Source organism: Chelmon rostratus, chromosome 7 (genome assembly GCF_017976325.1).
Source record: "Chelmon rostratus isolate fCheRos1 chromosome 7, fCheRos1.pri, whole genome shotgun sequence".
Taxonomy (NCBI): Eukaryota; Metazoa; Chordata; class Actinopteri; order Chaetodontiformes; family Chaetodontidae; genus Chelmon; species Chelmon rostratus.
Window position 1 is genome coordinate 21,888,296 of NC_055664.1, and position 13,668 is coordinate 21,901,963.

The 13,668-nt window shown below is 45.6% G+C and overlaps 1 protein-coding gene across 2 annotated transcripts in view; it reads left to right on the top strand.

Annotated features, from left to right (window-relative positions):
• The window catches only part of robo1 (roundabout, axon guidance receptor, homolog 1 (Drosophila)), a 159,601-nt gene that overhangs the window by 114,129 nt on the left and 31,804 nt on the right, over positions 1 to 13,668 (top strand). For both annotated transcript variants that reach the window (XM_041940053.1, XM_041940054.1), the window contains exons 3-6: positions 3,812 to 3,969; positions 8,233 to 8,353; positions 9,570 to 9,708; positions 9,887 to 10,014. In XM_041940053.1, the coding sequence (XP_041795987.1) occupies positions 3,812 to 3,969; positions 8,233 to 8,353; positions 9,570 to 9,708; positions 9,887 to 10,014 (546 nt within the window). The remainder of the gene's footprint in view (positions 1 to 3,811; positions 3,970 to 8,232; positions 8,354 to 9,569; positions 9,709 to 9,886; positions 10,015 to 13,668) is intronic.

Consider the following 13,668-nt stretch of genomic DNA (forward strand, 5'->3'; position numbering starts at 1 on the left):
TCTTCATTTTCATTAATGTTGGAGGGCCAGCACGGGAATCTCATTTTAATTTGACATTTAAACATCTGTTTTCAATTTCCTGAGGAAAAGAGTGTGTGTGTGTGTGTGTTGTGTGTGTGTGTGTGTGTGTGTGTGTGTTTGTGTGTGTGTGTGCATGTGTGTGTGCATGTGTGTGTGTGTCTCTGTGTGCGTGGGTGGGTGGACAAGGGATAGTTTGTGGGGGTGATGAACCTGGGAGCTTTCAGAGCTGAGTGCAGCCATCTCAGCTGACCTTTAAAGGAGGGTTTGGATGTAAGAAATGATGGCAGCTAATTGCGTTAGCTTCAGCACAGCTCCAATTTGCTACTGTGGACCTGGGGAGCGATTTATCCCACAGTACAGTAGAGTGTGGTTAGAGTGGGCTTGGCAGGGCCCCACAGATCCTTGCCACTGCAAACTAAACCTCTGCTTTGATAGATATGGTTGTGTTATGCATAGTCAGCTGTTTGTCTTGAAGCGAGGCATGTCAGCCAGATGAGATAGGATGTGTTTTGTTCTTAGCGTGCTGAAAAGAGAAGCGCAATGCAAAATAGATCCCTTCACCTTGACAAAGCGTATTGATATCTGTCCAGGTCCGGATATTCACTCTGTTTCATCCCGTCATCAGCGCATTTGAGCAAATCCAGGACGGACAAAGAGGCGTCTTCATGCTGGGACCTGTGACTCTGGCCCATTTCCACATATTAAGCTACAAACTGAAAATCTCTCTCTGTACACACACAAACACACACACACACACATTGAGGTTGGCCTCCCTGTTAATAGCGCAGGAAATATTATCTGCTAGGGGACAGCTGCAGGCTCACTAGAGAGACAGAATGGTAGAGTAGGCTCATTATCCCAAACACAGACACAGACCACACCACACACACACACACACACACATTTTAAGGACAGCACACAGCGTGAGAGCCTCCCTCTCCCATTCTTTCACCCCATTCTGGGTCCTAGAAACGGAACAGGCAGGGAGGCAGGCGAGCAGGGCCTTATGCAGTACGTGTACAGGAAGGGGGGACGCTGGATGTCTTATTTAAACCAGGGGGGCCAGAGGCAACCGATTCCACCACAGCTCCGGATCTGACAGGGCTTTTGGCGGAAGAGTTGGGGCTTTGTACCCCATCCAGATCTGAGTCTGTCTGTCTGTCTGCCTGACAGACTGTCTGGCTGCCTCTGTCTCGTTCTTGCTCATTCCGCCTCCATCCCAGAGGATTTTGTTTTTCACTACGCAGATGTGCGAGGCTGTCTGCTGCGCTGCACTCAGCTGTGTTTATAACAAAGAGGTGTTGGTTTGGAGGAGGAGAGAGGGCAGCGAGGTGGAGGAGTGAGTGCTGTGAAGGAGGGGTGGAGGTCACTGCGCTGTTGGTGTAAACACTGGATGATGCCAGCTCTCCCTCGGGCCTCCAACTAGTCAGCGCAGCATCCCTATTTTTCCGCTTTTCCCCACCACACATCCCTTTTTATTTTCCAGGGGGACAGATGCATCTGCATGTTAGCTGAAAGAGTTACAGCAGGGCCAGCAGGGGGGGTAGAGACCCACTGAGAGGAGACGATGTGCACTTAATGTCAGAGTTAAAGTTACTCACCCAAGCATTTATTGCAGGCTGTGCATTAGCTGTGCAGGAAAAAGCATGAATTCTCTCATACACTCTGTTACTTTTATTTCTTATGTGAAATGCTCAAACCAGTATTTCCCAGCAACTGTCACCAGTTGATGCACGATGTTTACGCTTTTATACTAACAAAAAACGCGAAGGAAAAAACTCCCTTTTGAATCTGACCACAGCATGTCCAATGCTTCGCTCACCTTGATACTCAAGGCTGATTCGTACAATAGCGCTCTTCAGAACAAGCTGACCCTGCTGATACAGACTGAGACAGTGTTTCTTCAGATGCAGCTGGTGCTCTAATGGATCGGATGTTTAGTGTTTACATTTGCATTCCTGGATGGCTGTATCTGCTTTTGACCGCGCCAAATGAGCTCACTCACCGTGCAGCTGCACCGCTGGGTTTGACTTGGATCAGAGTGAGCGTAGAAAATTTAGGGGGTCACACACATAATCGTTAGAGCACACTGTGCATTTATCTGTGGAGGTATGCCTCCTACTCACAGGCGGCAACAGCAATACTGTATGAGCCACAGAATATCTGAGGAACCCTTTTGCTTTGTTTCTGATAAATGCTCTTCCTATGCTGACGAACTGAGACTAGGTAATGTTACAGCTATACATAGAGAGATGTGGGTGTGATTATGCAGCAAAGGAATGGGGAAGCTATTACCGCCCATAGTACATGAAAACCAGGTTCCTACTGTTGGATTGGATTCCCCCTCCACGCTACAAGGAGCAGAGAGCTGTATCTGGGCTCAGCAATGACCAATTAAGTGCTTAAAGGGTTTAGTGAGGAATTTGTTGGCTGTCAGTAGGTGAGGGGTCCTGGGGTGAGCTTGACTTTGATCTGTGACTGAGGTGACTTTCGAGCAAGCTGAGGAGCGTGAGACAATAGACGGCAAAAGCTTGTTTTTTCCCCCAAAACACAGACACAAGCAGACATTCACATTACTTTTCCATACATGCACAAGGCTAGCAATTCACATGCACACACCGCGCTGACCTTGCATGCTTTGTGTGTGGCCTGAATTTCAGCCTGACATTTACTAGCACTATTTTCATATGTTTTTATATGTATATACAGCAAAGCTGGGAAAATGATTACTGGCACACTGTGTGCAGAAGGGAGCTTGTTGCTTTTTCATTACTTTCTCCCCTCTCAATAAACCTCCAGTTTATCTTTAACACCGGAGATATGGATTCCAGAGATACATGGTTCTTCTGCCGCTCAGAAAATAGATATGCATTGATCTGCTTTGTTGGAGCTACCGGTTAGTAATGATATTGATGTGATATTCTGATAAGGCAGGCAGGGAAAGACTAATGAATTTAGGTGCGGCAAGTTTTGTAATTTTGCATTCAGCCCCAAATGAAAATCAGAATTGCTCAGTTCATCTGTTGAACCCCACATCTATTCAGTATCAGATTAGACCTATGAGAAGCTGTGGGCCTCTTATGTCCCAATAATGAAAATCCATTGCTGTGTCATCTTTTTCACAGCACCTCTACCAGGGAAAATCAATGCAAATAGGAATCTTATCCTACCAAAGTCCTTAGCAAGGCAGCAGTGTTGGATTGGATCTAATGTGGATTTTCATCAGTGTTAAGCTAGCATGGTTGTATGCGCGCAGGGGATGTAAATATGGGCTGTCAGGGAGAGATGAAGAAGCGATGATGGAGAGGCGGTGATCAGGGTGCATTGAAGTGCGTGTGTATTTGTGTGCATGATTACATGTAGGTCTATGTGCTTCAGTCAACAAAGAGGAAGGTCATCTCTTGTAGAGATGTTGACGGGCACACCTTATCTTGCTGTTGTAAAGCTTATTGACAGTAAGGTTATATGGAAGATAGCAGGACTGTAAAAAAAGCAACTATATAGGCCCAGCACAGGGGCTGACGCCACCTTTTGTTATTTAGCCATTACTAGATGCTGTGAGGAACTTTTGGTGGGATTGTTAGTTTTCATGGCAGGCTAGGCACAGTAAATCAGTAGTGATGTGTGCCTTATGTTTTGTCATCTGTGCAGAATTAATTTTGTGTTTCAAAACACCTCGACTGCTGTTTTACTAGCTGCCTTTGGCTTTGTAAATGTAGCAGGTAACAGCTTTAAGTGCTGTTGACATATTGTTAATTTTTTTCCTTTCTTCCTCTCTGTTTTCTTGCAGTTCTACGTGACGACTTCAGACAAAACCCTGCAGATGTAATCGTGGCAGCGGGCGAGCCAGCGGTCCTGGAGTGTCAGCCTCCACGTGGACATCCTGAACCCACCATATCCTGGAAAAAAGATGGAATAAACATTGACGACCGAGATGAGAGGATCACTGTAAGACTTTTTTTTTTTCTGGAAACTTCAGTAACTTCAACGTTGTTATTGCTGACACGTAGGCTAATCTACTCATGCCTGATATATATCAGGATGATGTGTTTAAATGTATGAGACAGAATGCAGTGATGCAGGTCAAGTCATTACCAGCACATCAGTGTTTGTTGAAAGATTGATTTATTTGGCTCATTATTCATGTATAGCAATTACCAAAGCCAAAGCAGCCCATTTTGGTTGTTACAGCTGTTAATGACTGAGGTAGATAGAATAAGTATTGCTCCATCAGTCAGCAGCAGGGCATTGATTAGGGATGACCTGCTGATGAAATCAACCAGGAGAAGCGTAGATCAGGAGGGAGAAATGAGCTGACGAGAATCGAAGAAGAGAAAGTTGTGCTCAGCAGCAGCAGCGCCTGCAGAATCCAAACAACTCTACTACCTTTGACTTGCAACCAAACCACCAATTATTCAGCTTTAATTAAAACAACAGCACAGCCAGTGCTGCCCTGTCAATCAGCTCTGCATGCTCGCTTGAATTATCTTAGCTCAGACTGTTTCAACCAAACGCAACTTGGTGTCCATAGCCGTTTTCCTTGAGCAGAAAGAGACTTTTAGTTGTGTTTGATTATACTGATTGGATACGTGCTTAAGGGAAATACGACTCTGACTCAGCACACAAGCAGCTAGTGAGGGGGGAGCAGTTAGCTGTGGGGCTGGATCCCATTTTCACAATCTGACTGGTGGGGTTTCAAGGTTCTGCACATTGTGCAGTTGTTGAGCAGTCGAATAGTTTGGCCTCCGAGTGCTGACGATGACTAACTTCACAGTACAGTCATGGAAAATCAAATCTTCCCCAGATAATAAATACAACATAGAGTAATAAAGATGTTCCACTCTGTATGCCTGTAGCGTCGTGCTGAAATCCAGCCCGGGCTAGTTGTGCTCAATACATTTTCATTACTCGGTAAGTTAAAACAGTGATTTATTGCTGTTGGCCGTCTTCAGCGAAGGACTTTACTTGACTAAACACAGTTTTGCCCGGTGAAGGCCAGTTGAGTTTGGACACATTGATCGCAGTTCAAACTCCTAAACAGTATGCGAGGATTCTTTCTGTCTTTTCTAAGCTGCACAGGGAGTAGATCGAGAGTCTGCTTCTGCCCGCTGAGCAGCATAATTGAAAGAAACAAGCACATAATCTAGTCTCAAGAGAATCAAGTCATATCTGTCCCTGAGTTAACAGTAGTTACAGATAAGCACAGAAGCTCTATGCCACATAGTAAACTTGTGTGGCCTGTGTCACATTTGAGTCGTACATGTGTCATGTATTTACTGTGTGCACACCTTACTACCTTGTACTCACTGTCGCACTGTAGATGGTGCATATAATACCACACACACACAAACACACTTTTTCTTTTGTTTATACATAATTTCTGCAATAATGGCCATCCTAACCCCTGCATGGTGGGAGTGAAGACTTGTTCTTGCTGCTGTATTTCTGCATTGATGGGTGAAATCCTTCGAGTGAACGCTGTGAACGCTGTTACTGTAGAGCAGGCTAAAGGGGTTGTGTCCTCATAGCCTGCAGCAGTGGCCGGCCTTCCATGGACCTGAAAACATTCTGGTGGAGTTAACAGTGCTGCGTGGACCAGCTGGTGTTGCTCAGTGTAAACTTCTTGTCAAGCACAAAACCTCACAGACTGAGCCTTCCCAAAAGACCACTTTTGAAGTAGCACTAAGTATGTATAATCAACTGTGGTGACAGTCCTGTGGACGCCCATGTTAACAGATCAAGCTGTATTAGAAACAGGACATCATGGGGGGGGTGTCCAGAGTTTGTTTATGGTATAGTAAATTTGGTATGAGTGAATATTGGACCTTAAAGAGAGCAGCAGAGGGTGGAATCTTTATAATGCGATGAACAGCTGAGCTTGTCTGGCCCCCATGCTACATGCTGGAACGTGCAGTCTCCTTGGTGATCACTGTTGATCAGAGCGAGGTCCCAAACCACCTGCAGTGGGGATTTTTTTTATCTCTGCTCTGCACTTTACTGGGATGGGTCGGCTTGGCTTTGGTTGCCGCAGCATAAAGAGGAGGGAGCGAACTTCAGAGAGAGGCAGACACATCAGAGGGAACCCTTCTGTTTTTTTATCTGTTTTAGTCAGCTGTATGTAAACACTAACGGCACGCTGTGTGCCATCTCACATATATTCATGACTTCATGTGGGGCGGTTGTGAAATGTTTCCCACTGAGCCATAAAAAGTGAGGTAGGTGTATTACCCTGTCTGCAGCTGGCCACACTCCTCTCAGCTTCATCAAATGGGTCTTTCAGGAACAACGAGTAAAGGATAAATAAACATAAACGGGAAAAATGCCCATTTCTAAGCCAAGACCATTGTCTGCTTAGAGCAAGAGTCTGTTGGCAACATCATAAATGGCCAAAATGCAGCACATTGTCCTCCTTTTGTGCAATAGTTGTGGCTAATTATCAGCCTGGAAAATGAACTGCTGTGTGAATACCGTCAGAGTGCATGCTGAATAGGGGCTTTTTCATTATCAGCATTGCCAAATGACATGAGACAAAAGGCGACAGGATAGAGCCATCTCCCTGTAATGCAGGGATAATGGTCAGATTGTTGGGGCTTTCAGCTGCCTGTGTGCTTCGCCGTGTTGTGTGGAGAGGATATGCATGCAGAGAAAAGAGGGCCGCTGCTGCATTCATTTACTTTAGCTGGCTCTCAGAGTCCCTGCTGCTCTGGCACTCCAAATATGCCTGTGGAGAATAGGAAACTGCCACAGACACACAGAGGTAAGAATATGGATAGAGTGAACTGGGCCTTAAGTGGATCCTCATGTCAAAGCTCTGTGGACCCAACAGTACACCCCCCTCCTCTTTCTCTGCTGCATGGTCTGCCCTGACCTTGTGCTTTGTGAATGTCACAGTGTTTTAGCTGTTAAGCCTTTCCTCAAACAAACAGTAACATAATGATACTTCAAACCCCTCCTGCACCGCGGGGTTCCCTAAATAAGCCAGGCTTCCGCAGCCTCTTCAAGTCCTCTGCCTCCTGCTTTACCATGAATATTAAACAGGAGTGAGGGGCTGAGGAATGCGTCAGAACCAGAAGAATGTGTCCGGTTGTAAAGTTGTCCCTAAAGAATTTTAGACTTACCCCGGCTACTTTAGAAAAACTAAAATTGTCTGTCATGTGCAGGTGATGAAAACTTGACTGTACAGTGGTGTAGGGTTTTCTGAGACATATCATAGCTTCCAAGTGAAAACACATGCAGGAGAGCTTGAGCTAACACTGTAGTGGCAGTGGATTTTTTGCAATATTGTGTGTCAAGTTCTCTGTCAGTGGCCCTCAAATGAGGGTATCGTTTACGTGCTTGCAGGTGGTGGTCCTGGTCTTGCAGGCTGATGTGTGCATTTAAAACCTTAAGCCCCATCAAGGCACAGAGATCATTGGTGCACCAAGCTATTGTCTGTCTCGGCGCTGACTGGCATGGTTGTGAGCTGAGAGAAGGGCTGAGGGGCCTGTGCTGGGGCCGGGGCTGCCTTTCTGACTGCCTGAGAACAAAGCACCTCCTCTGGCCTGTAATCAAAGCCCTGGGAAATAACAGACATGACATTCACCTGGACAAACACACACTGACTGCTGGGTGTGTGTGCCTGAATGTACGTTCACTTGCTCTCACTTGGAGCTTCATGCGCACAGAAAAAATTCCAAGAAACCTATTCTTTGAAACACTCCGGGGAATAATAGTCAATACTGTCCTGAAGCTCTTTGTGGCGACTGGAAAAGTGCTTGCAGTCCTGCAGTGCCTCAGGTGTTCCCTCAGGGACCTGCGGTCGTGTTGGATTGAGAAAGTGTTCTTTGGCTCAGCTTACCCTGAGGAGGAAGAGGCCGGCCGATAGTGATTTAGACTTCAAGTGGGAGCTGAGTGGGAACAGCTAAAACTGGCGGGAAAGTCGGTCTCTATCTCTGTAAGCACAGAGCAGAAGCCCAATAAATAACACTCTTGAGCACCAAGCCATTATGTGTTTGTGAGTACATTTCATCGTGGTGTTGTAATGACTTTTTGGTAAGTAAATGCTCACAGGCATTCTTAAATGCAATCAGGAAATGTTTTGTAATGGTTCAGCAATGCTGTTTTCTGTTTTCTCCGTGTCAACCACTTTCCCCAAGTGTCTCTCAAACTCTAATATTTCTCCTCTCTCTCTCCCCGTTTAGCCTCTCACCTCCTCCTCTTCTATTCCCTCAGATACGTGGAGGCAAGCTGATGATCACGAATGCCCGGAAGAGTGACGCTGGGAAGTACGTGTGCGTTGGCACAAACATGGTTGGGGAACGAGAAAGTGAAATTGCTGAACTTACAGTGCTTGGTAATTAATCCCTTTTTTTCTGTTAAGAGTATCTCAATCTGTCGTCTTCTTTACTGTCTGTGCACATCCAACCATCCAACCCACAAACATGCACACACATGCTTTTTTTATTTTTTCTGTTCGTCTGCAGTGAGAAACAGAATCCAGATGTTAAGCTTTGATTGTCTGTCTCCCAGGGAGCTAAATGGTGTCGCTGACCTTTATCAGATAGAGTGTGAGATGACCTCCAATCTCACACTTAACTATGAATCCCACGCTGGCCCCGGCAGCTTCTCTCCTGTGACCAGCTGCACCCTATTTCAACATGAGTGACCTCTGACCCCGATACTCTCCTGTATCCAAGCAGAGAACATGTCCAGACTCCTGATTTTATTGGCAGCTTTTTTACTTCCTCCACCTCTTCTCCTCAGAGACCTCTTATAAGGTGTCAGAAAGAGCAGCGACAAAGGCGGTTTTGTAAAGATGAATAATTGTGCTGAAGCGATACTGTCAGGGCTTAAAACAGGCCAGCTCATCGCTTTTGTGTGTGTCCATCAGTGTATTGTAACCCAGAAACTGAGGTTAATCATAAACCACCCTGGTTAGTTTTTGTCATCAGAGCAACTTTTCGACTTTCGACACAAAAATAAACATGGGAAGTGCTGTGGTGTCCCTGTGCTGTTGGGATTTGGTGACCAGAGAGAATCAGAGCTGGACTAGAGGGTGATGAGGTCAACAAGGTGACCGGAGAGGACTCTCTGTGACTCTCTGTGTCCTGTCTTCAATTAATCTACTGCCTTGTCTTGTGTAATTAAAACCATATACTGTACCTCAAAGTAGCAACTATTTCCTGTCCCTGTGACTTATGTCTACTGTCTAGTCTAGACTATATTTCTTCTTCTTTAATGTGTGTTATTACCATAAATTGCTTATTACTTTGTCCTGTTGAGGCTCTGTAGACAAACTCAAGTCAATTATTTCCTCGTTTTCATTCCTGGACACCTCACAGGACCTAAATCTAAATGATTTAAACTAGGATTATTTTCAAAAATGCCTTTTTCCACTGGGTTTCCTACAATTTTCAATTTAATTTCATACTTAGCTCTAAAGCCTGACTGTAAAAGAGCAAAACCATGATTTATTGAGGAAATGAAAGCAACAGATTTAATGACTCTAACTTAATCAAAACATGAGTCCAGTACTGCTGCTCTGTGACTTTCTGCTTCTATCTTTGCAGAGCGCCCCAGCTTCGTACGTCGCCCAGGCAGCCAGGTGGTGTTAGTGGACCAAAGTGTAGAGTTCAGGTGTGAGGCCCGTGGCGACCCAGTTCCCACCGTGCGCTGGAGGAAAGACGATGGTGACCTGCCCAAAGGAAGGTATGACTCACCGACTGGTCTTCTTTCATCACACAATACCTTCCTACCTCACCCTCTCCCTGTCTTTTTTTGTTCCTCTGCCTGCTTTTGTCTGTCGTCAGCTGACGCACGTTGCCGTGTGTGCAAAGTTTTTGTGTGTTTGACAACATTTGATACATGTGAACCTGTTTTAATCCAGATATGAGATTCGCGAAGACCACACCCTGAAGATCCGTCGCCTGACCTCAGCGGATGTCGGCTCCTACACCTGCGTGGCAGAGAACATGGTGGGCAAGGCGGAGGCGTCGGCCACGCTCACCGTCCACGGTAATACAAAATACTGTTTCTGCTTGGCCGAATATTTCATTTACAGCCCCTTGCACAGCTATTCTGAATTCATTTCCACTTTTGGGTTATTGTGCAGCTTGATTCAAATGCAATTTAGCCCAGCCGCATTGCGATAATAGCCCTCAGCTTTAGTACTACACGGTCATCACTTTCAACTATTCTCTCTCAATTAGCCGATTGATTTCTAATAAAATGAAACGCAAAAATCCATAAAAGCTGTAGAGTTGTGCACATGGGAGCTCAACAGTAATCGATTTCGTTTGCCCTATACAAGTGGCATTTCTCCGGAGGCCTGTCTTCCTTCATGTTTTAAGACACACAGTACTATTTTTGAACCTATGGAATATCCTTGTGTCTCCTGTGGCCCTTTCCACTGGACATCTTATTAACACAGTTGGAATATAAAGCAGCCGGTCACACAGTGCGAACATTCAGAAAGACACCATTCAGAGGAACCGGGGGCTGGGATCACCCCCCGAACCCTCCAGAGATTCAGAGGAACACAGGGGCCATTTAACGGCAAACTAATGGGAATGTTAGGAGTCGCGTGAGAGAAGAATGGAGGGAAGGAGGCGGAGGCTTAGCGCACGGGAGCTGAGGATTGGATGGAAGGACAGTGAGTACGCTGGTCTCGGTGGCAGCTCACCACTGATGCAGAACGGGTTGGGAACTGGGGCTGGGGGGTGATTGTGGTGAAGAGGATGAAGGGGGAGAGGTTTCTGTGGTGAGTTCAGTCATATTAATGTCACTCCCAGCCATCAGCACAGCAGAGATATAAAGAGACAAGGCAGTTTTATTCTTCTGCCAGCCTCCTCCCGCACACACAGATACCTCATCTTCACATCGCTACTCTTTACAATTATTTCTTGATTTTCTCCACAAGACAACAATCTTCAGATTGGTTTGAACAGCAAGATTAAGCACACCTGTCAATACTCCCATCAATATATCTACTTCTCTTATTGCCTTTTTTCACTCTTTCCCTCTCCCAGATGAAAGCTTAGTTAATGAAAGGGAACAGCATTGATGCACCGGTTCAATAAGCTCCTCTCCAGGCTTAGAAACATATTTGAAATGCTAAAACCTCCCTTGTCCTCTGTGGAAATGAAATGTCTTAACCTGAGGCCAATTCCCTGCTGCCTGCATGCAGAAGCAAAGCACTGACCCTTTATTCATAGATTACACCTTTCAACCCCTCGTGTTATAAGAAGAGTTAGAGAGGCGTGAAAACGGAAGTAAAAGCACTTAAACTGATTTTACTTCAGCAAAGAAAAACCTCTGTCATAGATTTAGGAGGACGGATGTCAGTGCTTTCTTACAGTTTAAGATCAGGTGAAAGGCATAACATAAATCAGTGGAATTTTCGTTCTACTTATGGTTAAATCTGACTGATGCCTGAACCTCCAAGCTTTCAAAGTTCCTAGAACCATTTCCCTCTAGTCTCCAGATCCCTGAGCTTCAGAACCAGACCAGGACATGAGGAGGCCAGGGAGGCTGTGGGCACTGAGTAGTCCAGCTAATTAAAGACAAGCAGGCCACAGTCCCACGCCCGGAAATGACATGCTTCTAATTACAGACGCGGGCATAAGAAAGGAAAGAAAAGACGGGTAATTGTAGGTCTAAACAAGCCAAAGTAGCAGAAACGATGTATAGGTAGCGAGATGTCGCTGTAGTAGTGAAGACAACAGTAATGTGGGGGGCAGGAGTTTAGCCTGTGTGTTTAGCGGGCAATGCCGTCGCCCTACATTAAACTATGGCAAGACTGCCGAACCACTGCATAAGAATAACTGAGCATCTGAATTATATAATTTCAGTGATCCGATATTGAAGGCTGAAGTGGAATTAATGTAAATACTCTTTGAACTCAGCTTTTTCTGCTAAATCTGCAGTGTAAATGGACTGTAAAACCAGCGGAATTAAAATAGGACTTCTTAAAAGACTGGTTAAATTTAGAAGCCTTTCCCTGTGGTGTTATTATGCAATTTGTTTATCAATGAAATACGGTATGTGCAGATTATATTAAACATGTAGCAAGACACACAGTGTTGAAGATATTCTCCTACAAAGCCAATCCCTTTTAAGAGTCTCTGAGTTGAATCCAGCGCTGTGTGGACAGAGGGGGATTTTCACACCTTCCATGGTCAGATTGTCAGCGAACAATGTCGACATTGTGGAAGCGGTGCCTTGGGCTGTTTTTCTTTCAATGCGCTCTGCTCTCGTTACTAACTTAATCAGTGAATTATTGTCTTACGCACATGTTTGTCAGTCTACTACACCTCCTCTGGACTCATAAATATGTCGAGTAAAATATTTTCGTTGATTGATGGAAGACAGTCATAATTGGCCAAGTCACCAGCCGCTTTTATAGTTTCGTCGTAAAATCATTAATCTAAGCCACATGAGAATGTAGCAGTGAGACAGGCTGTGCAGCTATTCTGAGGGTGTGTGAACATGCGAGTGTGTGTTTTTAGAGATGTAAGAACACAAAGGCATTTTGATCTGGGTCTGGTGTGGTTAGATAATGTTTATACTGTATTTTCTTAATTAAGCCTCACCAGTGGACTTCAACCATAGGAATGTAAATATTTCAGACTGCATTGGACAGAATTCAGAGAGTCAACAGCTGGTTAAGTTTGCCATGAGCACTGATTCATGCATAGAAAGGTCTTGAATGGAATGGAAGTCCCCAGAGCGGCGTTGCTAATAACCCATGTAAAGTGTCTGGAAGGAGACTTGGAGCTGGTGCCAAAAGAGAGTGAATGCGAGGAACTTTCTTGTCTGCAGCCTGCGAGATGATAAACACCAAAGCATGGTTCAGTGCCACATGTCGAACTATTCAAGTCGCTCTATCTCTGTATCTCTGCATCAGATTTATCCGAACCACCAAATAGACCCTCATTGTGTTCTACATTCTGTCACATGCATCACATTTCAGCTGAGGGACAGTACACAAAATCTGAGAGAGGGACAGAACATCTAAAACATGCTTCAGGCCTCCCCAATGGGAGCTACTATTAATCATGCTAAATCCTCCGCATGCAGTCCTGCTCTCGTGTTGATGTCAGGCCCACTGAACAGCAGCGCTGCTCAAATCCTCATTAATATCTCTGCTGTGGTCTTTGGTACGTAGCCTGCCTCCTATTGGGCTGGAGGCCACAATGCTCAGTGTGTTTTCCTCAGCCGCTCTGATTAGCTTATTGATAGAGACTCCCCTCTGCGCTGTAAGCTAGCGGAAAGCCCACAACAAAGTAGCCCGGTCAGATTTAAGGCTCACCTCTCCCTCCAGGTCCACGACTGTGATCACAGCAGCATGGGGGAGGTAGGGTTACCTAATTAAAGGCTCAGACACACATGAATGGATGTGCGTCGGTGTTTTAGGGGGCTTGTGCATCTGTGGGTGTGGCCGTTCTCATGATTGTGTGCGTCTAGAGCCTCTCGCACACGGATAGTGGTGAGTGTCTTCTTCTGGGGGTGTTTGATCTGAGTCTTATCTGCATTTTAAAGGCCAGCAGGGGGAGGAGGGAGGGAGGAGGGAGGGGGGAGGGGTGGGTCATTACTCTGACTGACAGCATTTATGTTTCCGTGGGAGCCGTTGAAGCAGACAGATTAGATAAGGTGAGTGATTGGCCGGGG